Source organism: Lissotriton vulgaris, chromosome 9 (genome assembly GCF_964263255.1).
Source record: "Lissotriton vulgaris chromosome 9, aLisVul1.2, whole genome shotgun sequence".
Classification (NCBI taxonomy): domain Eukaryota; kingdom Metazoa; phylum Chordata; class Amphibia; order Caudata; family Salamandridae; genus Lissotriton; species Lissotriton vulgaris.
The window spans coordinates 561,530,562-561,552,222 of NC_141697.1; the positions used below are offsets into that span (position 1 = coordinate 561,530,562).

A 21,661-nucleotide genomic window follows, 5' to 3' on the forward strand; every position below is an offset into this window, starting at 1 on the left:
GTTGCCATCACCTCTGCCAGGAGAGTGAGTGAGCTCCAGACTCTTTCTGTCCAACCTCCTTTCCTGTCCATTCATCCTGATAAGGTGGTTCTGAGGACTAGACCTTCTTTCCTGCCCAAGGTTGTTTCGGCCTTTCACATCGGGCAGTCCATCACCCTCCCTTCCTTCTTCCCGCCTCCGCATCCTTCAAAGGATGAAGAGCGGCTCCACCGTCTGGACCCAAAACGTGCGCTTTCATTCTACATGGATCGCACACGCCAGTTCCGGGTGGATGACCAACTGTTTGTTGGCTACGAGGGTGCGAAGAAGGGACGGGCGGTTTGTAAACGAACCATCTCTCGATGGGTCGTCCTCTGCATCAAAGCGTGCTACTCTTTGGCTTGGAAGGAGCCTCCTGTTGGGCTGAGGGCCCATTCCACTCGGGCCACGGCGGCTACTACTGCCCTGGGCCGGGGAGTCCCCTTGCAGGACATTTGCCAAGCGGCTACGTGGGCCTCGCTGCACACATTTGCGAGGCACTACTGCCTGGACAGTCAAGTCCGGAGGGATGGCTTCTTTGGCCGTTCTGTCCTCCAGGACTTTCTGGTGTAGTATTGTATTGGTTCGCAGACCCACCACCGGGGTTGGTATTGCTGGGGTATGTATTCTAAGGTAAGGAATCTAACACTAACGTGTTTCTTTCAGATGAACAAGTTACTTACCTTCGGTAACGATATATCTGTAAGAAACATTAGTTAGTGTTAGATTCCTTACCGAACCCACCCATCCTCCCCGTTCTGCGAACTGATACCTAGGGTTAAGGTCATCCCTTTCAGGGCCCTAGTTTTACATGGCACCAGTGTTGGTTCTCTCATGGCTCTGCGTCTCCTGGCGCGGAAATGCTGTGTGCAAAGAACTGACGTCAGCGCGCGGAGGCGGCGTCTATATACTCCAGCGACGTCATCACGGCGCACGACGCCAACGACGGACGCGGAGCCGCAGGGGACGCCTGCAGACGACGCCTACCGACGCGCAGGGGTACTGCTACGCAAAAGTTTCCGGATCCAGACTGACGCCTGGGGATATTCTAAGGTAAGGAATCTAACACTAACTAATGTTTCTTACAGATATATCGTTACCGAAGGTAAGTAACTTGTTCTTTGGGACTTATTTGGTGTTTTTTCACTAATTTTCACAGATTTAGTACTTTATTGTACTGTGGGGCTTTTCTTCTTGGTTTTCTCACTCTGGATTTTGTCGAATATGCCTGCATTATTTGACAAATGCCCGGAGTGCTCCAGGAAAAAGGCCAGGTCGGACCACCATGAGGTGTGTATCCTCTGCCTTCCAGCTTCTCATGTTCCAGAGGAGTGTTATCTGCCAAGGCTTCTCTGGAAGGACCCTGAGAGAAAGGAAGAAGATCAGACTTCAGGGTCTCGAGGAAAGAAGACTGAAGGCTCAAGGTGGGTTTGGAGGGGCTTCTTCTGCCCATGCTGAGGCCTCTAGGGGGGCTCCCCAGGGGCAGGAAGACCAGCAAACGTCACCATTCTCCGCCGGGGTCCATTGCGCCCATTACGGCATCGAGAGGAATGACTGCGGTCTGTTCCCCATCGTCGGAGACAAAACGACGTCGAGGCTCGGCGTCGAGGGATGTTACCAGACCTTCGAAGTCTCCGGTGTCTGTCATCATCGGCGTCGACGAGCCAGGCGTCGGCGCTTGCCGTCAAGGCGATACCGCCGTTCGCCGTCGGCGAAGAGGAGGCGGGCGTCGTCGGTGAGTTCCTCGCCGTCAAGGTCGCCGTCCAAGCCCAGGTCGCCGTTGAGGCGCATGAGGTCGCCGTTGAGGCGCATGAGGTCGACGTCGAGGCACCGAGGTTCGACGTCGAGGCACCGAGGTTTGAAGTCTAGGCGCCAAAGGTCTCCGTCGAGGCACGGAAGGTCGCCGTAGAGGCGCAGAAGGCGTTCGACGCCGAGGAAGAGACGCTCGACGTTCAGGGGCCGACGCTCGCCGTATGGTCGCCGTTCCTCGACGCCGAAAAGAGGTAGAGGTAGACCTGACGCCGTGGGAGGTTCACCTACGTCCCAGGCTGGAAAAGAAGGGGGTTCGCCGCACTCTGTGTATTCAGAGGTGTATACCCCTTGGGGGAAGATGACTCCCCCCTCCTCCGTTACCCAGGGGTCCCCGTCCGAGGACACCTACGCCGCCTCCAATGCCTCCACCGCAACCTGGATCTGGGTTGCCTGAGGTGCCACCTCCGGTTCCTCCGAGGTCGACCTCGTTGCCTAAGCTTCCGACTCCTCCGAAGGGTACGCCTAGGCCAAAGGCTCAGTCTAAACCAAAATCACCCGCTCCGGTGGACCCGGTTGATCGCCCTCGGCCGAGGAGGTCCCGTTCACGCTCCGGACGGAGAGGAAGATCAAGGAGTCGCCATAGATCCTCCACCAGATCAAAGCGTCGCCGTAGGAGGAGGGGGTCCAGGTCACGCACGGACTCTTACAGGACCCATACTTCCTACTCGCCGACCTTATCGGACTCTCCAGAGACCAGGATCTCTCCAGGTGATCAGTGCCGCGGCGGACACCTCCCTGTTGGCCGCTCATGGTTACTGCCATGGAATCAACCAGCGGCGGCATGCCTGGCTACGGCTCACTTCACTCAAGCCGGAGGCCCAGCAGCGGGTGGCCAATCTGCCCTTTTCCAGTGAGACCCTTTTCGGTAAACACGCAGATGATGAGATGGCCCGCATGAAGGCGGAGGCAGAGACCCTGACTGCTGTGGGCTTGGAGAAGCTCAAAGAGAAGAAATCCTTCAGGCCTTTCCAGAGGCGCTACGGTGCACAGGGAAGAGGACGGGGGCAGTCTTCGAGACAGCAGCAGCAACAACAGGAGCAGTTCCGGAGACCCTTCCAGAAACGTCAGAAGGGTAGAGGGGGACAACAGTCCTCTACCGCGAACAAGGGCCCGGCCGGGTCTCGACCCTGAGCGGTTACTTCCCCGTCATCCGTTACCCGCTCCGGTGGGGGGAAGCGTTACATTTTTTCTGGCAGAGTGGAGAAAAATTACTCCGGACAAGTGGGTGCTGAATATTGTTTGCAATGGATACAGTCTTCGGTTCATCAGCCCTCCCCCAGTGATTTTCTCTCTCTCTCTCTCTCTCTCTTCCCCCCCCCCCCCCCCCCCCCCCCCCTTCCTCAGCTCGCAGCATCAGCGATAGAAGACGTACCTCTGTCTCTAAGAGGAAGAGGCCTGTACTCCCGGTTCTTTCTGGTTCGCAAGAAGGACAAGAAAAGTTTTGCATGCTGTCGTTGCATCAGATTTATCCTCAGTTGCAACAGGGGGACTGGCTTTGTGCCATAGACCTACAGGATGCGTACTTCCACGTGCCCATCGCGTACAAACACAGGAAGTTTCTGCAATTTCAAGTCGGCACCAACCATTACCAATAAACAGTGCTGCCTTTCGGGCTGAAATCTACGCCCAGGACATTCTCGAAGTGCATGGCAGTGGTAGCGGCACACCTCAGGAAGAACAAGGTGTTTGTCTACCCGTACCTGGACAATTGGTTGATCAAGGCCTCCTCCTTCTCGGAAGCTCAAGCAGACTTCCAGAAGACGTGCATTCTCTTGAACAAGTTGGGGTTGCACATCAACATGTCCATGTCTGTCCCGATCCTTGTCCAGTGCATTCAATACTTGGGAGCCACCATCATTACGCTGTCAGCAAGCGTGTCTCCTTCGGAGGAGCGACGGCGATCGATCCTTCGGAAGGCTCAGGCTCTTATGACCGCTCCATCTACAACAGTGAGGACGGTGTCTTCTCTACTGGGGTCGATGGCCTCTTGTATCTTCCTCACTCCTCATGCACGACTACACATGAGACCTCTGCAGGAGTGCTTGGAGGACCAATGGGACCAGAGGAAAGGATCTTGGGACGACATGATACGACTGTCTCTGCATGCTCTTCAGTCTCTGAAGTGGTGGTGTTCAGCGGAGAATCTCCTCCGAGGGGTTCCCTTCCACAAGGACATTCCTACTCAGACTATCGTGACGGATGCTTCTCTCCAAGTCTGTGGAGCGCATTCGGGAGACTTACAGATTCAAGGAACGTGGTTTCAGATGGAGTCCACGGATCACATCAATTTCCTGGAACTCAGAGCTGTTCACTTGGCACTGAAGGCTTTTCATCCGTCCTTCCAGACCAACTCTCTGCTTGTACAGACGGACAATACGACCACGATGTATTACCTCAACAAGCAGGGGGGGGGGGGGAGGGGGGTCAAGATCGCGCACCCTGTCTCGGGAGGCGCAGACGATCTGGCGCTGGCTTCTGGCCAGAGGATTGACCATAACGGCTACCCATCTACCAGGTGTGCAGAATGTTCAGGCAGACGCGCTGAGCAGACTGATTCAGGAAAACCACGAATGGGTCATAAACGACGACGTACTAGGAGAAGTCTTCGAAAGGTGGGGGACTCCAGATGTAGATCTGTTCGCCACCGCCGAAAACAGCAAATGCCGAGTCTTCGCCTCCAGGTACTACCAGCAAGGGACGCTGGGGAATGCACTCTGGATCAACTGGTAGAACGGCTTTGTTTACGCTTTTCCGCCCATTCCCTTGATTCCAGCGGTGCTCATCAAACTGTCCCGGTCCAGGGCACGGATGATCCTGATTGCCCCGGAATGGCCCAGACAGTGGTGGTTCACGGACCTTCTACACCAGTCTCTCCTTCCACACATACGGGTGCCGTGCTAGCCGGACCTTCTCACGAAGTTCGGGGGGCAGATGTTGCACCCCAACCTCTCGTCCTTGAGTTTGGCGGCATGGCTCCGGAGATAGTGCAATATGGCCATTTAAATCTGCCCGAAGATTGCATGGACATACTGAAGGAGTCTAAGAGACCTTCCACTCGGACTTCCTATGCTTACAAGTGGAAGAGGTTTTGTATCTGGTGTGTGTCCAGGAACTTTGACCCAACGACGTGCAAGGAAGATGTCATCCTTCCTTAACTTCTGCATTTGGCGCGGTCTGGCCTTAATGTTCATTCCATTAAGGTTTGTCTCGCTGCATTGACTGCCTACAGGAAAAGCCCTTCACAGACTTCCTTCTTCCAGATCCCTGTGATCAAAGACTTTTTGGAAGGCTTGAAAAAAGTGTTCCCTTCTGTCAGGCTTCCTTCGCCTTCATGGGAATTGAATGTGGTGCTGTCCAGTTTGATGAAGGAGCCTTTTGAACCCATTCATAAGGCTTCGTTGCAGCACCTGTCCTGGAAGGCGGCGTTCCTCGTGGCCATTACATCGGCCCGCAGGGTGAGTGGAATTCAGGCGTTGTGTTGTAATGAACCTTATACTGTATTTCATGCTGCTACGGTTAAGTTCATAAGTCGCACGCTACTCCACCATTCCAGCGTGTGTACCCCAGGAGCATCACGGTAGATGTAGTTCTCTCAAAGCGGGTGCGCTTATCAAAAGTTCCGAAGTGTGATGCACAGTTGCAGGCCAACTCTGGACACCGGTGTTTCTGGATTATTGTCCTTCATCAGCACAGTGTAGGATGAGTTTCAGGGGTTGCTGTGCAGGCTGCCAAAGTGTTATCAGGTATGGTACCTCTCCGGGCGCGTAGGGCGTTACCTGAGCTCGTCAGCTCGAAGGCTCAAGGGAGCCGTAATTAAGTACAAAGTTCATAGGTCGCACGCTACTCCACCATTCCAGCGTGTGTACCCCAGGAGCATCACGGTAGATGTAGTTCTCTCAAAGCGGGTGTGCTTATCATGCTGCTACGGTTGTTATGCGTACTAACCCTAAATTTCTTCCCAAGGTTATTTCTGACTTTCATGTCAGCCAGACTATAACTTTGCCTACGTTTTTTCAGAACCCTTCATCTCCAGCGGAAAGGTCTCTACATTCCCTGGATGTTAGGAGGGTGTTGAAATTTTATCTGGATAAGACCAAAGGTATTCGTAGGTCAGACCAATTGTTTATCAATTATGGATCGGTCAGGACGGGTCTTGCGACCTCTAAGCAGTCCATCTCTAGGTGGATTGTGTCCTGCATACAACTGTGTTACCAGAAAGCTAATAAGACCTTAGGAGGTAAGCCTAAGGCTCATTCCACCAGGGGCAAAGCTGCCACGACAGCCTTGCTCCGTAATGTGCCGATTGCAGAAATTTGCAAGGCCGCCACTTGGAAGTCGGTTCATACCTTTGCTAAGCATTACTGTCTGGACACTGATGCCAGGGCGGATGCTCAGGTTGGACAGGCTTCGCTGCGGAATTTGTTTGGACAATAGTGGTGTTGGTTTCTTTTCTCCACCGCCGCTTTGGTGTGGGGATGGGCTTGCCATTCTATTCACTAGATTATGACTATACACAGAGATCCCCTACTACAGAAGGAGTAGTTTCTTTTCTGTAACTCCAGTTCTGTAGTAGGGGTATCTCTGTTATAGTCATAAGCGCCCGCCCTCCTCCCCGGTGGAGACAGATATTCATGTAAGGAATGCTACAGGTCTGGCGTGTTACGCCTTCAAAAAGAACTGAAAGTAAGAGGGACCTGCAGGGCATTCTGGGATACTGTGAAGTTCTGGAAAGTTCTCTTAACCCTTTCGCTGCTGATGACGAGCTGAGCTCGTCATCACCCACGGGTGTCGTGTGCTGATGACGAGCTGAGCTCGTCATGAATAATGGTATTAAAGGATCTGCAGCACAGGGCAAAAATCCCCGCAGCAGCCATGTGGTTAAAGGCACAGTATCCTGTTCTGAGCCAGATAATGGCAGCCTATGGGGCTTGTCTGTCCATGTCTTCCTCTGTATCATTCCAGAGGGGTTTTTGCTGAAGGCAAGGGAAATCTGGACAGGCTTTGCTGTTTTGTGGATTTTTGGTGGAATTTCTAGTTGAAGTACTGGACAGTGTAGCCTGTTTATAGGCTGCATTATTTGTCTTTGAATTCTCTCTTAAGTGTCTGTGCAGTTCTGCATTTTTTTCGACACTGAGATTATTTTTGATTTGTCTGGGGTCCACGCACATGGGCGGGACTATTCACTAGATTATGACTATAACAGATACCCCTACTACAGAAGTGGAGTTACAGAAAAGAAACTACTCCTTTTTCCTTATTTTGTGTTAATTCAGAATTAGTCTTGACTGTTTCTAAAACGGACTCAACATCAACTAAAGAGTGGGACCACTTACACATCCACCCCGGTCTAAAGCTGGTATTCGCTTTCCATCCCCTTAGTACTTCAAAAGGCGAAACTTTTGTGGATGAATGCGGTGTTGTCCTATAAAACCAAAGCATACTTTCAATGGATGCAAAAACATCATGCCTGCCCTTAACTGCCCACTTAACACAATCACCCACAACACGGTTCATTCTTTCCACAAGACCGTTGGTTTGTGGATAAAAAGTGAGCTTCTAAGGTGTTTGACTCCACAGGATTTAAGAAAAGCTTGGAATTCCACACTCACAAATTGAGTCCCATTGTCTGAGATGATAAACTCAGGAAAACCTTCTCTCAAAAATACTTCCTTGAGAAACTTGATAACACTAGACGAACTAGCCTCCTTTACCACTTTTACCTCAGGCCACTTGGATGTATAATCCATCACAACAATAATGAACCTCATCCCCAAAGGTAAATCTTAATAGGGACCCATAATGTCAATACCAACTTTAACCCATGAGCTGGTTGGACATTCAATAGGAGACAAAGGTGGAACAAAAACCTTAAGTGATTTTTCAGAAAAAGAGCACACTGGACAATTTTCAACAAACATTCGGATCTCACTATCCATACTTTGCCACCAAACATCTTGTCGTACACGACGTTTTGTAAGAGAAATACCTAAATGCCCCTCATGAGCTTCTTTCAGAATGGTAGGTCTAAGACAATGAGGTGGAATAAGTTTCTCACATCTCAGTATTAAACCATCCTCAATTGAAATTTCTGACTCTACCTTTAAATATGGTTGTAATTCAGAAGACAAAGACTTCTCTTTAGGCCACCCATTCTTGATAAAATTGAACACTTCTTGCAACACCTTGTCCTTTAACAAAAATGCTCTCCAATCTTCCTCAGACCCAACTGCTAAAATGGGTACATCTATTGATGCCACAAAACAATCCCCCTCGTCTTCATCATTTAGGTCTTGAAAACTTGTACCTTCACTCACATCATTACTCTGAGGCTAACGTGACAAAAAGTCTGCTCGTGTGTTTTTTACCACCAGAAATATGTGCGATATCAAATTGATATTGAAGTAACTTGGTAACCATCCTAGTGATCCTGGGTGTACAACATTTGCTAGGACCAGCAGACAAAATAGACACCAGTGGCTTGTGATCCGTGATTAAGCTGAAATGCCTACCCCAAACATAAGGTCGATACCTATCAATAGCCCATACACAAGCCAGCAGTTCTTTCTCTGACAGAGTACTGAATTGCTGCACTCCTAAGAACCCTGGAGGCAAAGGCAACTGTATATTCTTTTCCGCTAGAACGTTGAGTAAGAATGGCTCCTAAACCCACCTTGCTCGCATCAACAGTATAATAAAACAAGGCAAATCAGGGTCAAAAGGTGTAAGAGCATCACTTTTCTTCAAAATATCCTTCACTTCCATGAAGGCACGATCACAATCTGCTGTCCATGAAAATGTAGTGGTAAACTTGAGCAGATTACTGATGGGTCTAACTAGTGACGCATAGCTAGGAACAAATCTTGAATAGTATTCCAACAACCCAAGCAACAACTTAACTCCAGACCTGTCTTTAGGTACGGGTGCCTTCATGATAGCGTCAATTAATCCTCGTCTTGGTTTGATTCCTTCATGAGAAAGTAAATGACCTAAGTATTCTATCTCACTGCAACTAAACTTGCACTTCTCAGTTTTCAATACAACTCCATTCTTTTTGAAAATTTCCAAGACCTTCCTAACAATACTATCATGTGTTTCATCATCCTTGGCATATATCAAAACATCATCTTGAAAAACAAGAACACCCTCAACATCTCAACAAATTTTGCATCACCCTCTGCACCTAAATATGTCTCAAAGGCGTCAAACCAAATATCCCATCCTCGTCGCCAAAAATATGTAGTAAATCCAATAGTCAGATGAATGAATACAATAAGATTTAGTCAATTGAAACCTACACAGCTCTTCATCTGCCAGTGTCACCTGAGCTTGATCAGTTTGCATCATGTATTGAAACATAACATTCCACCATGGACAGGGTGCGATGACCTCACAAACGGTGACAGCAGAACATAACCATTTCATTAAAGCTACAGTACAACTTAACATGGCTTAGAATATAACCCCCCCCCCCCCACAGGTGTATGCCTTTTAGTCCACAAGCAGCATGCATAGTATTTAAAAGTAGAACATGCAGAAACTTAATGTTAGCATGTACTTTCAGAGCCTAGCACCCAAATGTTATTTTTACTGTCAAAGGCCTAACATATATCTTTTTTATGAAGAAAAACAGATTACTAATTAAGATGCAAATACAATATCTCAGGAAGGAGACATGATGGAAAAAGAAACTACTGTTTTTAATAGTTACTAATAATACAGTTCGATAGTCAATTTGGTTTTTCTAAATATTTAGGTAAAGTCCATGACAAATTTAGCATGTTACACTCTGCCAGTAAGTAGGTGTGACATGCCTCTCTGCAACAAGCAATACGGTGACTTGTCTGGGCAAAGAGGACTGCTCCGAACTTCAAAGAATATGCTGGGTGGAGGCTGTTGCCATCTCTCTTGACACAGCTATGTCAAATCCTGTTTTACGGGTCTGCTGAGTTTACATATACCCTTGGGGCACACTTAAACAAGTGAGAACAGGCTGCTAAAACAGTTCAGGTGGATCCACTGTCTGGCTGCTGATTTCTTTAATAAAAAAAAATCATTCTAGGTTTTTCATTCCAGGCTTCGAACTGTGTTTATTTTGAGTTTAATGGCACACTGAGTTTTAGTGATACAGGTCGGATGACACAATGATTACCGTAGTTGTATTATTTTACACATTGTCCTAAATTCACCCTGACGTGGGTTGTGATTATCCCTTGAGGTGGGTAATCAGTCATCCCAATTAATAATCCTATTTTTAATAATCCAGTTTCTTAAAAGGGCCAACATCTTTCTACTGTCTCTAATAACTGCATGGGTTGTATTGGAAGAAAAATTGCAGCTGTGAATGTGTGCTTTGGGGCAAAGAAATGTTCTTTCAGTTTAAATACTTGGTGTTGAAATATTCCTCTCCACACTGTGTACATTGCTGTGATCTATTCAGAAAGCACTCGTCACATTCTTGTATTGTTTGATCAGGTGATTATCATTTGTGGACATTAACCCCTTCCATGCTCATGACGAACCCCAGCCGTCATGCACTACGGTGCTCGTGTGCTGATGACGGCTGGGGTTCGTCACGGCACGCCCCTGTTCGCGCTGTTTACAGCACAGCAGGGGAATCGCTGCCGCATCGAAGGGGTTAAGAAATGTACCTTACTGTTCTCAAATATGGGAGTCCTCCCCAGATTCAGGGTACTAGCCCAGACTCCACAACATGCAAGGTATGCACTGTCAAAGAAAACCAATTCAAAAAGGAGAGAAACAGTTGGTGTGGTGCATTGTTGGAACCTTTTGCCGAAGGAGTACTAAAGAGTTCTTGTGCTAGTTTTTCATTGTATTGTTTATTACATAGTGCTATAAAATATCCATTAAAAGTGAAGTGTTGTTGGATTCTGCCCCTCCCAAACTTCTTAACTGTCAACAGGGCAGGGTTAACAGTGTTATGAATGCCAATACTGGAAAGCTATACACACGTGAAATTAATTATCTAGTAATTTGCACTTATTCATTCATTCCCGTATTAGAATCGCCCACCATGGATGAGTTCTGCGCCCTCTGAAAGCAGGCTGTATGGAATGCAGAGCAGCAGTACTAATAATCCCGGAGGCCCCAGTGGGCAGCATAGTTTCAATCATCTCATGACCAATATAGGAGGACCCCAGTCTTCTCAAAACCCCAATGGACCACTTCCACCTTGGATGCAGCCCCCTCCCCCACCAATGAATCAAACTCCACACCAGTCTGGACATCATCAAATGGGTAGGTCAATCACTATACATGTTGAGGACTTGTGGTTTCTGGACGCGCTTAATAGTTGTTGCTATGATTTGAAAGTATTTGTCATATGTAACATTCAATTTATCCTCATGCAAGTAAAGTTGTTTGCAATTCTTATAGTTAACCAATTCAAAATATCTTGCGTGAAATAACATCTTGTGCTCCATATGTCAGTCTGACTCGCAATAAAATGTAGTGTTATCTGTTGGTGCGGATGGTTTTATATGATCGTACTATGTAGGATTGTGCTGAAGGATTTGTTTTTAAACATGTTTTGCTGTTAGTTCTGGTTCTAACCTGATTTACATTTTTTATTGTATGCTTGCCACCTGAACTTTGATTTCTACATGCAGGGATGATGCATCCTACTCATATGGGAATGCTGCCGCCACCGCCTCCCCCACCTCCGCCTGGCGGACAAGCATCTTCAGGGTCCTTGCCTCCCTGGCAACAGCAACAGCAAGCTCCACCCCCCAACAGTATGTCCTCCAATGCACCGTTACCATGGCAAAGTGAGTTTATGTTTTTTTGTTCTGTCAAAGAAATAAGTGGGTAGTGCTGCAGATCACCACCTCAGTTTCACTGCAGAAAATAGCTGCCTTAATCCTATTTTTTGCACAGCTGGTCTAAAATCCTACTATTTTACCACTTTCTCTTTAGCAACTAGAGATTGCCTGAGAGCTGTTCTATTAGCAAAACAGTGACCGCTAAAGAAAGGGCTGCCTGCTACTATTTATGATCTCGAGGGTGTGGTGGTATGTACTAGGAATGTTAGGCACATCTTCGTTTATATAGTTTGCATAAGGAAACTTGGGGTGGAAGAAGCAGCAATATGGTATTTAAATGTACATGATGACTGCTGTGTTCCACCAATGTATTGAGGGGTCCATTTGAACCTACAAATGATGCCTAGTTGAGCCCACCTCAAATTACTGCACAGTGAGAATGGAATCTGAAAAATTACAATAGTTTTCCTGCTTGACCCACTTGTACAAGCTATTACCTACTCGCTGTTTGGAATTCTGCCCAGTTTATTAACTTGGTAATTGAAATGTGGAACATAACTATTTTCCTTTTTTAGGGTTGCACTTTTATGCATTTCATAAATGTATGTCCGAGGCATATGAGCTGCAGATTGTACACTATGCATTAGGTCTCCACCTGCTCGGATGATTGCAGGTTGTTGTCTTCTTGGAAGAAGTCTTTGTAGTCACGAGATAGGTGACTCCTCCCTTGGACAATACTGCGCATGGGCATCGGCTCCATCCTTAGATTGTTTTTTTCTGCCACTGGGTTTGGATGAGTTTCTCCGCTCCGGCTACAAAAAGACTTTTCAGCAACTTCGAAGCGCAGAACTTCCTCAAACTTCTACAAACTACCTTCGACATAGACTACAATACTTTTGATGTCACCAGTTCCATTCCGGTCATCGATGCGGGCTGTTGGGCCTACCGTCGCAGTGTGGCCTACACCACATGGAAAGAACTCCGTTCAAAGAATGCCCGGTATGTCAAGCAAAGATCCCACATAGCGATCACCACGAGGTCTGCAACCTCTGTCTATCGCCGGAACACGACGAGTCGACCTGCACAGCTTGTGCATCCTTCCGATCGAAGAAAACCATTCGGATCGGAGAGCCCGTTGACACGAAATGAGATCAGCTCCAGCACCGGAAGACATCTTCGACGAAGAGGTTCCCCTTGTTCCCGAAGAAGACTCACCTGATCTCCAGTTCGTATCCGAGGCAGATGACTCCATTCCATCGGGTCAGTGCATGAGTACTTCTGCCCCTGCACCACATATTCTGTCCAAACTGAAGGCAAAGGTCCGCATTCCGCCCAAAGGGCCCAGTCGAAACCGAATACCTACTTCGAAAGCCCCGCCTTCCAGCCCGGCTCCGAAGAAAACAACTAAGCCTTCCAGTGCCTCGACACCGAGCAAGCCTCTTCCATCGGCACCGAAAAATTAAGAGTTCGAGGCATGTGGGCTGCTGAATTCATATCTGTGCATAGATCGCCACCTAGTGTTGGGTCCGGATGATTGCACATTGTTGTCCTGGAAGAGTCTTCGAAGTATCACGAGATAGGTGGCTCCTCCCCTGGACTACAGTGCGCATGGGCATCGCCTCCATCCCCAGATTGTTTTTTTCCGCCATTGGGTTCGGATGTGTTTCGGTTCCCTCTGTCGGAACCGATAGTTGTTCAACTTCTACTCGAGACCAAAAGGTCTTTAGGCTGGGCGTCGGTATAGTTGCGTACGGGTTTCTTTCTGACTCTCAGCTCCGATCTCTTGCTGCCCTTCCACGTGCTTTCGGCGCGGTCGGGCCTGTACTACACTCTTGCTATGGAGCGAACTCCGTTTAAGAAGTGCCCGTTGTGTCACTCTAAATACTCGCACCTCGACGTGCACCCGGTGTGCAATACCTGCTTGTCGCCGGATCACCGCGAGGACACCTGCATGGCGTGTTCGAAATTCAGGAGCAAGAAGACTTTAAAGATTCGTCGGGCCAATAGGCTCCAGGCTAGGTTATCGGCCACGGCGCCCCCGCCTGACGACATTTTCCAAGAATATGTCGAGGGAGAAGACGACGTGCAAGGTTCGGACTCTAATCCCGCATCCGAGGGAGAGGCCTACGACGCGGGTGAGGAGAACTTTGACGAAGTCACCGACGAGGTAGGGGACGACGATCAGGCTTTTACCACGATGGGAGATAGCTCGGAGGAAGAGCATCCCCAACCTGACTCAGGGGTTGTTCCCCTTCATACGACCCAGGTCGAGGGATCGCCTTCGGGCCTTACCCAAGATCTAACTATGAGTCCTACGTCCCCGCCTCCGGGCCCGGTCACGGACACTTATGAACCATCACTTACGTCGAAGAAAACGAAAGTGAAGCCAACTGGTCACGCATCCTCGGATGCGAAACCGAAAGTGAAAGTGGCGCAGGTGAAGAAGGTTCTGGAGGTGTCAACTTCCAAGAAACCCAAAATGGCCGACTTGAAGAGCCACGCCAAAATGGCCGACCCCAAGCCCTCGGGGTCGGCGGCGAAGGCGAAGTCCTCCGACGCGGCTGCGTCGGCGCCGAAAGGGGTCGCGGACCCGAAGACTGCTTCGAAGAAGCGTCAGGGCGACGACGCGCATAGGCAGGGGGCGTCGGCCCCGAAGACGGTGCCTGCCGGCGAACAGGCTCTCGATGATGAGGGGTCGCTCGAACCGGCCCAGCCCTCTCCGGCCTGGACAAAGAAGGTAGCGGAATCCTTGCAGCGGATTCGAAAGGCCAGCGTGGTTCCCGCACAGGACACCAGTGTGCCTAAGCTGACGCCTAAGCCTGCGAGGGAGCAAACGCCTATCCGTTTCACCCTGCCGCCCAAGTCGCGCCGAAGGCCTTCGCACCGAAACAGGGCGGACCCTCGAGGGAGGTGTTGACGCCGAAGGCTGCCTTGGCGGTGTCGAAGCTGCGTCTCCAGCCGCTTGCGGAAGAGGAACGTCGTGCGGTAATAATCGACGCCAACACCGGAAAACTGTCGCTCCTCAAGCGGAAGATCACAACGGAGCCGACGTTGGAACCCTTTAAGATTTCTCTCAAAAACAAAAGGGACTCCGAGGACTCTCCGGCTTTGGTGGAACCTGTGTCCCCGCAAACCCTAGGACACTCGCCGACGCATTCCGCTGCAGCCGATGCGGACGAGGAAGGTGACGAGTACAACTATCCGGCGTACTCTGATCCGGAGGAGGAGCACATACCGTGGTCCGCCGGAGGCGACACGGAGGACCCGCAGTCGGCTCAGGACACTCAACTTTTCGCGGCCAAGACGTCCCCGTCTGAGGACTCGGCGGCCTTCAATGCTCTGATAGAGAGAGCTGCTGCTAACCACGACGTCGAGCTGCACTCGGACCCCGTGGATGTGGACTTCTTGTTCGACACCTTCTCGGTAGCCGAAAAGTCTGTCAAAACACTACCGATGCTTAAGGGGGTGCTGAAACATGCAACGGAGGTTTTCAAGGAGCCCACCCGAGCGCGTGTGGTCAACCCTCGCATCGACAGGAAATATAAGGCAGCGCCCACGGATCCTACATATATCAAGGGACACTTGCCATTGGACTCCTTGGTTGTTTCCAACGCTCGGAAGAGGGTGAACTCTCAAACTACTGGTGACGCTCCTCCCCCAGACAAAGAGTCCAAGATCTTTGAGGCCTCAGGCAAACGAATTGCTGCACAGGCAGCTAATATCTGGAGAATATCTAACACCCAAGCATTACTTACACGTTATGATAGGGCCCATTATGACACATTAGAGGCCATACTGCAACACTTGCCTGACCAATACAAGGAGGCGGGAGAGATGCTCATTCAGGAGGGTAAACTCATTACGAATGCATCCATCAAATGTGCACTGGATGTGGCAGACACAGCCTCCAGGGCTATCAATACCAGTGTGCTGCTTCGACGCCATGCCTGGCTTAGAATTTCGGGGTTCAAACCCGACATCCAGACTACGATCCTCAATCAAACAGTGAATCCTGACCACCTGTTTGGCCCTGAGGTGGATGCCACACTGGAGAAAATGAAAAAAGATACGGAAACTGCCAAGTCTATGGGGGCTCTACAAAGTCAGCAGTTTCGGAGTGGTTCCTTTCGCCGCTCAAACTCCAGAGGCACCTCAAGGGGACAGGCGTCCCAGTCAACCCAATATTACAAAAGTAACACCCAAGCCTCGTAGAACAACAAGGGTCGAGGTGGTTACAGAGGCAATAATGTCAAGGGCAGGGGACGTGGAAACAATAGCTCCAGGTCCACCACCACCAACAAACAGTGACGTCTTGTCACTGCCCCCCGACCATGCAACACCGGTCGGGGGGAGACTCCAGCAGTTCCTGCCGGCGTGGAAGTCCATCACCACGGACAGGTGGGTGAGGTCTATTATCCAGTACGGGTACTGTCTAGAGCTTACGTCCATTCCACCGGACATACCCCCAAGGAGCCGTCCTATGTCAGGCGAGCACTTGACCTTGTTGCAGCAAGAAGTTCTAGTCATGCTGCAAAAAGGGGCGATAGAGCTCGTTCCATTGCAAGAGCGGGGAACAGGGGTTTACTCCCTGTATTTTCTGATTCCCAAGAAGGACGGATCTCTCAGGCCGATCCTGGACCTCAGGCCCCTGAACTGGTACATCCTCTCGGAGCACTTCCATATGCTCACGTTGCAGCAGGTGCTTCCCCTGCTTCAACAGGGGGACTTCCTGGCTACGCTGGATCTGAAAGATGCCTATTTTCATATCCCCCTGCATCCTTCCCACAGGAAGTATCTCAGATTCACGATCTTAGACCAGCATTACCAGTTCAAGGTTCTGCCGTTCGGGGTCACCACGGCACAGAGAGTGTTTACCAAGTGCCTAGCGACTGTGGCAGCGCATCTCCGTCGCCAGCACGTCCACGTCTTTCCCTACCTGGACGACTGGCTCATTCAAGCAAGGACAGAACAGCAGTGCGTCGACCACGTGTCACGCACCATTCATCTCCTGCACGATCTGGGATTCTCTCTGAACTACCCAAAGTCCCATCTCCAGCCCGCCCACGTGCGACAGTACCTGGGCGCGACAATCGACACTCTGGCAGCCACCGCGCAGCCAAATTCAGTGAGAATCGCCAGTATCCAGGCGCTGATCCAACGATTCAGACCCCAACACTCGCTTCCAGCGAGGGTGTTCATGCAGTTGATAGGCATGATGGCCTCCTGCATCTCCATTGTCCCGCACGCGAGACTACATATGCGTCCGCTTCAGGAGTGCCTTGCACGTCAGTGGACTCAGGCTCATGGGCAACTGACAGACCTAGTGTTGGTGAGCGGTCGGGCATACAACTCTCTGCATTGGTGGAATCCACACAACCTTTGCAAGGGCCGACCATTCCAAGAGCCTGTCCCACAGATTGTCCTGACGACGGACGCCTCTCTCCAGGGATGGGGAGCGCATGTACTCCATTACACTGTGCAGGGACTATGGACACTACAGCAAAGGAAGATGCACATCAATGTGTTGGAACTGATGGCAATCTTCATGGCCTTGAAGGCGTTCAAAGTACATCTGTGCAACAAAGTCGTGTTGATCCGGACGGACAACATGACGGCCATGTACTACATCCAGAAGCAGGGAGGCACACACTCTCCACAGCTGTCTCATCTGGCTCAGAGCATGTGGAAGTGGGCCATTCAGAGGAACATCTTCCTCATGGCGGAGCATCTCCCGGGCAAGGACAATCAAATGGCGGATCTGCTCAGCAGGCACAGCCATCAGATGCACGAGTGGGAGATGTAAATGTAAATGTAGGTATACTTATATAGCGCGACCTGTCACCTCAAAGGGCATCCTGGCGCTTGCCTAGGGAACCCGTCCTGGTATTCCCCTGTGAGAGGCCCCGGCAGGGTATCCACAAGGTGAAAGCCAGGCATCCCGCCGCGAGGGGCCATTGTGGAGATTAAGCAAGCTATTGCCCAGAGTCGCAGAGCGTGAACCCGTGAGTCGAGAAGGCACCGGAGCGAGAATTATCGAGACCGTGGAATTTTTAGCCCAAGACCCGCCGAGGCGGGGAATTGAACCCTGGTCCAGGGCCGATCTCAGCTTCCGGGTCTGCCGCCTCTAACCACTGAGCCACACTTCTCCACAAAGATACATCCATCAGTACTCCAACCGTACTTCCAAAGGTGGGGTCATCCAGAGATAGACCTGTTCGCCACAAAGGAGAACGCAAAATGCCAAAGCTTCGCCGCCAGGTTCCCACACCCGCAATCACAGGGCAATGCGATGTGGATGAACTGGTCAGGCAAATTTGCGTACGCTTTTCCCCCAGCACCTCTGATACCGCTGGTGGCACGCAAGCTCAGGCAGCACTCGATGACTCTCATCCTGGTTGCTCCAACGTGGGCTCGCCAACCGTGGTACACCACTTTCTGGAACTCTCCGTGGTACCGCATCAAAGGCTTCATCTCACTCCCAGCCTTCTGACGCAGAGCCATGGCGACATTCAGCACCCAGATCCGCAACAGCTCAACCTGGCGATCTGGCTCCTGAAGTCCTAGAGTTTGGCTACCTCAATCTACCTCCCGATTGCATGAACATCATTCGGGAGGCAAGGAAGCCCACTACTAGAGCTTGTTATGCGGCTAAATGGAAGAGGTTTGTCATCTACTGTGTTAACCACGATATTGACCCGCTAGATGCTTCCATTCAAAACATCATTTGTTACCTGTTCCACCTGTACCAATGCAATCTGGCATACTCTTCCATCCGCATTCACCTGTCTGCTATGGCAGCATACCTCCAGAATAGGCAGCACCTGTCACTCTTTAAGGTCCCTGCTATCAAGGCCTTTCTGGAAGGACTCAAAAGGGTCATTCCACCAAGGACCCCTCCAGCTCCAGAATGGAACCTCAACGTGGTTCTTACGAGGCTGATGGGTCCTCCCTTTGAGCCACTGCACTCTTGTGAGCTTCAGTTTCTGACTTGGAAGGTTGCGTTCTTAGTAGCAATTACATCGCTACGGAGGGTTAGCGAGCTGCAGGCGCTCACCATCCAAGAACCTTACTTCCAGGTACATGCTAATAGGGTGGTGCTCCGCACTAACCCTAAATTCCTACCCAAAGTGGTATCCCAATTCCACTTAAACCAGACAATCGAATTGCCGGTGTTTTTCCAAAACCCGGAGACACTGACGGAGCGCATGCTCCACACCCTTGATGTTAAGAGGGCCTTGATGTATTATGTAGACAGGACAAAAGATTTTCGCAAAACCAAGCAGCTTTTTGTTGCTTTTGCCACACACCACAAGGGAAACGCTATCTCAAAAGCAGGGATTGCTAGGTGGATAGTAAAGTGCATTCAGATCTGTTACGCTAAAGCTAAACGCACCCTCACTATCCCACCGAGGGCCCACTCCACCAGGAAGTTGGGGGCCTCTATGGCTTTCCTAGGTAACATTCCCTTAGAAGATATCTGTAGAGCAGCCACATGGTCTACCACACATACTTTCACTAAGCACTACTGTGTAGACGTGCATTCCAAACAGCAGGCAGCTGTTGGTCAAGCTGTTCTAAAAACACTTTTTCAGACTGCTGCAGCTGGCACGGGCGGCCGCCGATAATGGAGGGACTGCTATGTATTCTATGCACAGATATGAATTCAGCAGCCCACATGCCTCGAACTGCAAATGCTACTTACCAGTATGCATCTGTTCTTGGCATGTAGGGCTGCTGACATTCATATCGCCCACCCTCCTCCCCGGCGCCTGTAGCAGCTGCAGTATTCATTCATATATATACATATGCTCATAGCATGGTCATCACTCACATTCTTCACTCCATCTCTGCCAATGGCTAAAAACAATCTGGGGATGGAGGCGATGCCCATGCGCACTGTAGTCCAGGGGAGGAGCCACCTATCTCGTGATACTTCGAAGACTCTTCCAGGACAACAATGTGCAGTCATCCGGACCCAACACTAGGTGGCGATCTATGCACAGATATGAATGTCAGCAGCCCTACATGCCAAGAACAGATGCATACTGGTAAGTAGCATTTGCATTCCTCAGCGCCGAAGCCAAAAGACCCTTCGGCACCAAACCCTAAAATAGTACCGGCACCAAAGCCTAAAATAGTACCGGCACCAAAACATAAAGACGTACCGGTACCGAAAAAAGCACCGGCTCCGAAGCCGTCCACTTCTACATCTTCGGCGCCGAAGAACACAAAAGCCTGATTCAGAGGTGCCCAAATCCTCAACATGCCTACGAAGCCGAAAACTACACCTTCGGCACTGAAAACTATGCAACATGATGTTATAACACCACCCACTGCTAAAGACACGCGACAACCTCCCCTGGTACCGAAAAAATCGACTCCCAAGAAGGTTTTAGAGCAGGAGGAACTTTTTCGACCAGATTGGTGGTACACCTCACAAGAGACCAGCAGATACACCACCCACACCTGTGGTTCCTGCCAAGAAAAAGGACTGTGCAACAGCTCCTATGCACCCTTCCTCTCCTATAACTTCTCTTCCTTCTCCTGTTCCTCCTCACATATCACCTCCAATCTCTCCTGTACATTCCCCATTATCACATTACCCACAGCAGAATGATGGTGATTACAATTTGGGTGGAGGGGAGGACATGCAAGAACCTGATTCATACCATGTAGATGAGGGTATATGGGAATTTTCAAACCCAAAAAATGTGCCTATATGGGACTTCACAAACGCACAAAATGTGCCTGACATTCCTGAACCGCAGTCCTACCCATCACAACCTTACCCTCCAGAAGATACCATTGGTTTTGGTCATCTGTTAAACAGAGCTGCTGTTTACCATGGGGTCCCTATGCATTCCGATGACATTGAGGAAGATTTTCTCCTAGATACCTTTGAGCAGTCTCAGCGGTCTGCTCAAATTCTTCCCATGATCAAGGGGGTCATCAAACACGCTCCAGAGGTATTTAAAGACCCTGTACGCACTAGAATATTAAACCCTAGAATCGAGAAAAAATATAGACCAGCACTCAGATCAAGTCTACATTAAAGGCCACCTACAACTAGACTCATTAGTTGTGGCCAATGCCAGAAAGAGGGCAAACTCGACCTTCTGGAGAAGCACCCCCACCTGACAAGGAATCAAAAGTGATTGATGCGTCCGGTAAAAGAATAGCTGCACAAGCTACAAACATTTGGCGTATAGCAAATACACAAGCCCTCCTTTCTCGTTACGATAGAGCTCATTATGGTCAATTAGAAAAACTACTTGAGCACCTACCAGATCAGTACAAACATCAAGCAAATGACCTTATACAGGAAGGCAAGCTGATATCCAATGCCTCTATAAAATGCGCGCTAGATGTCGCAGACTCAGCATCCAGTGCGGTAAATACCTGTGTCATACTTAGGACACATGCGTGGTTACGCATTTCAGGGTTTAAACAAGAAGTGCAAACCACCATTTTAAACCAACCATTTAACCAGAACCAGTTATTTGGTCCAGAAGTAGACACTACACTTGAAAAAATGAAGAAAGATACAGACACCGCAAAGTCTATGGGGGCTTTACAGTCCACACCAGCTAGAAGCTCCTTTCGTCGCTCCTGCTACAGAGGAGGCCCCAAACAAAGTGGAGCAGACACCACAACATCTTTCAAATCACAAACTTCCTCTAACAAGGGATACTTTAGAGGAGGATACAGAGGTAATACCAACAAAGGAAGTGGTCGTGGTAACAATAACCACCGATCCTCTTCCGCCACAAAACAGTGACTTCCCTCTGCTCCCCCCACAGCATTCCACTCCTGTAGGGGGCAGATTAACAAAGTTCCTGCCTGTCTAGAACTCAATTACAACAGACAAGTGGGTAAGACAGATTATCCAGCATGGCTGCTGCCTAGAATTTACAGCAACCCCTCCAACCATACCTCCCAGCCTGCGTCCAATGTCTACAGACCATCTGACTCTGCTTCAACAGGACGTTCTATCACTTCTATAAAAAGATGCTATTCAAATAGTTCCTTTAGAACAGTGTTCTTCACTGGGG

The 21,661-nt window shown here is 49.7% G+C and overlaps 1 protein-coding gene across 4 annotated transcripts in view; it reads left to right on the forward strand.

Annotated features, from left to right (window-relative positions):
* Nucleotides 1-21,661, forward strand: part of SF1 (splicing factor 1) — a 116,361-nt gene that overhangs the window by 46,404 nt on the left and 48,296 nt on the right. For all 4 annotated transcript variants that reach the window (XM_086938090.1, XM_086938088.1, XM_086938089.1 and 1 more), the window contains exons 10-11: nt 10,851-11,085; nt 11,457-11,615. In XM_086938090.1, the coding sequence (XP_086794216.1) occupies nt 10,851-11,085; nt 11,457-11,615 (394 nt within the window). The remainder of the gene's footprint in view (nt 1-10,850; nt 11,086-11,456; nt 11,616-21,661) is intronic.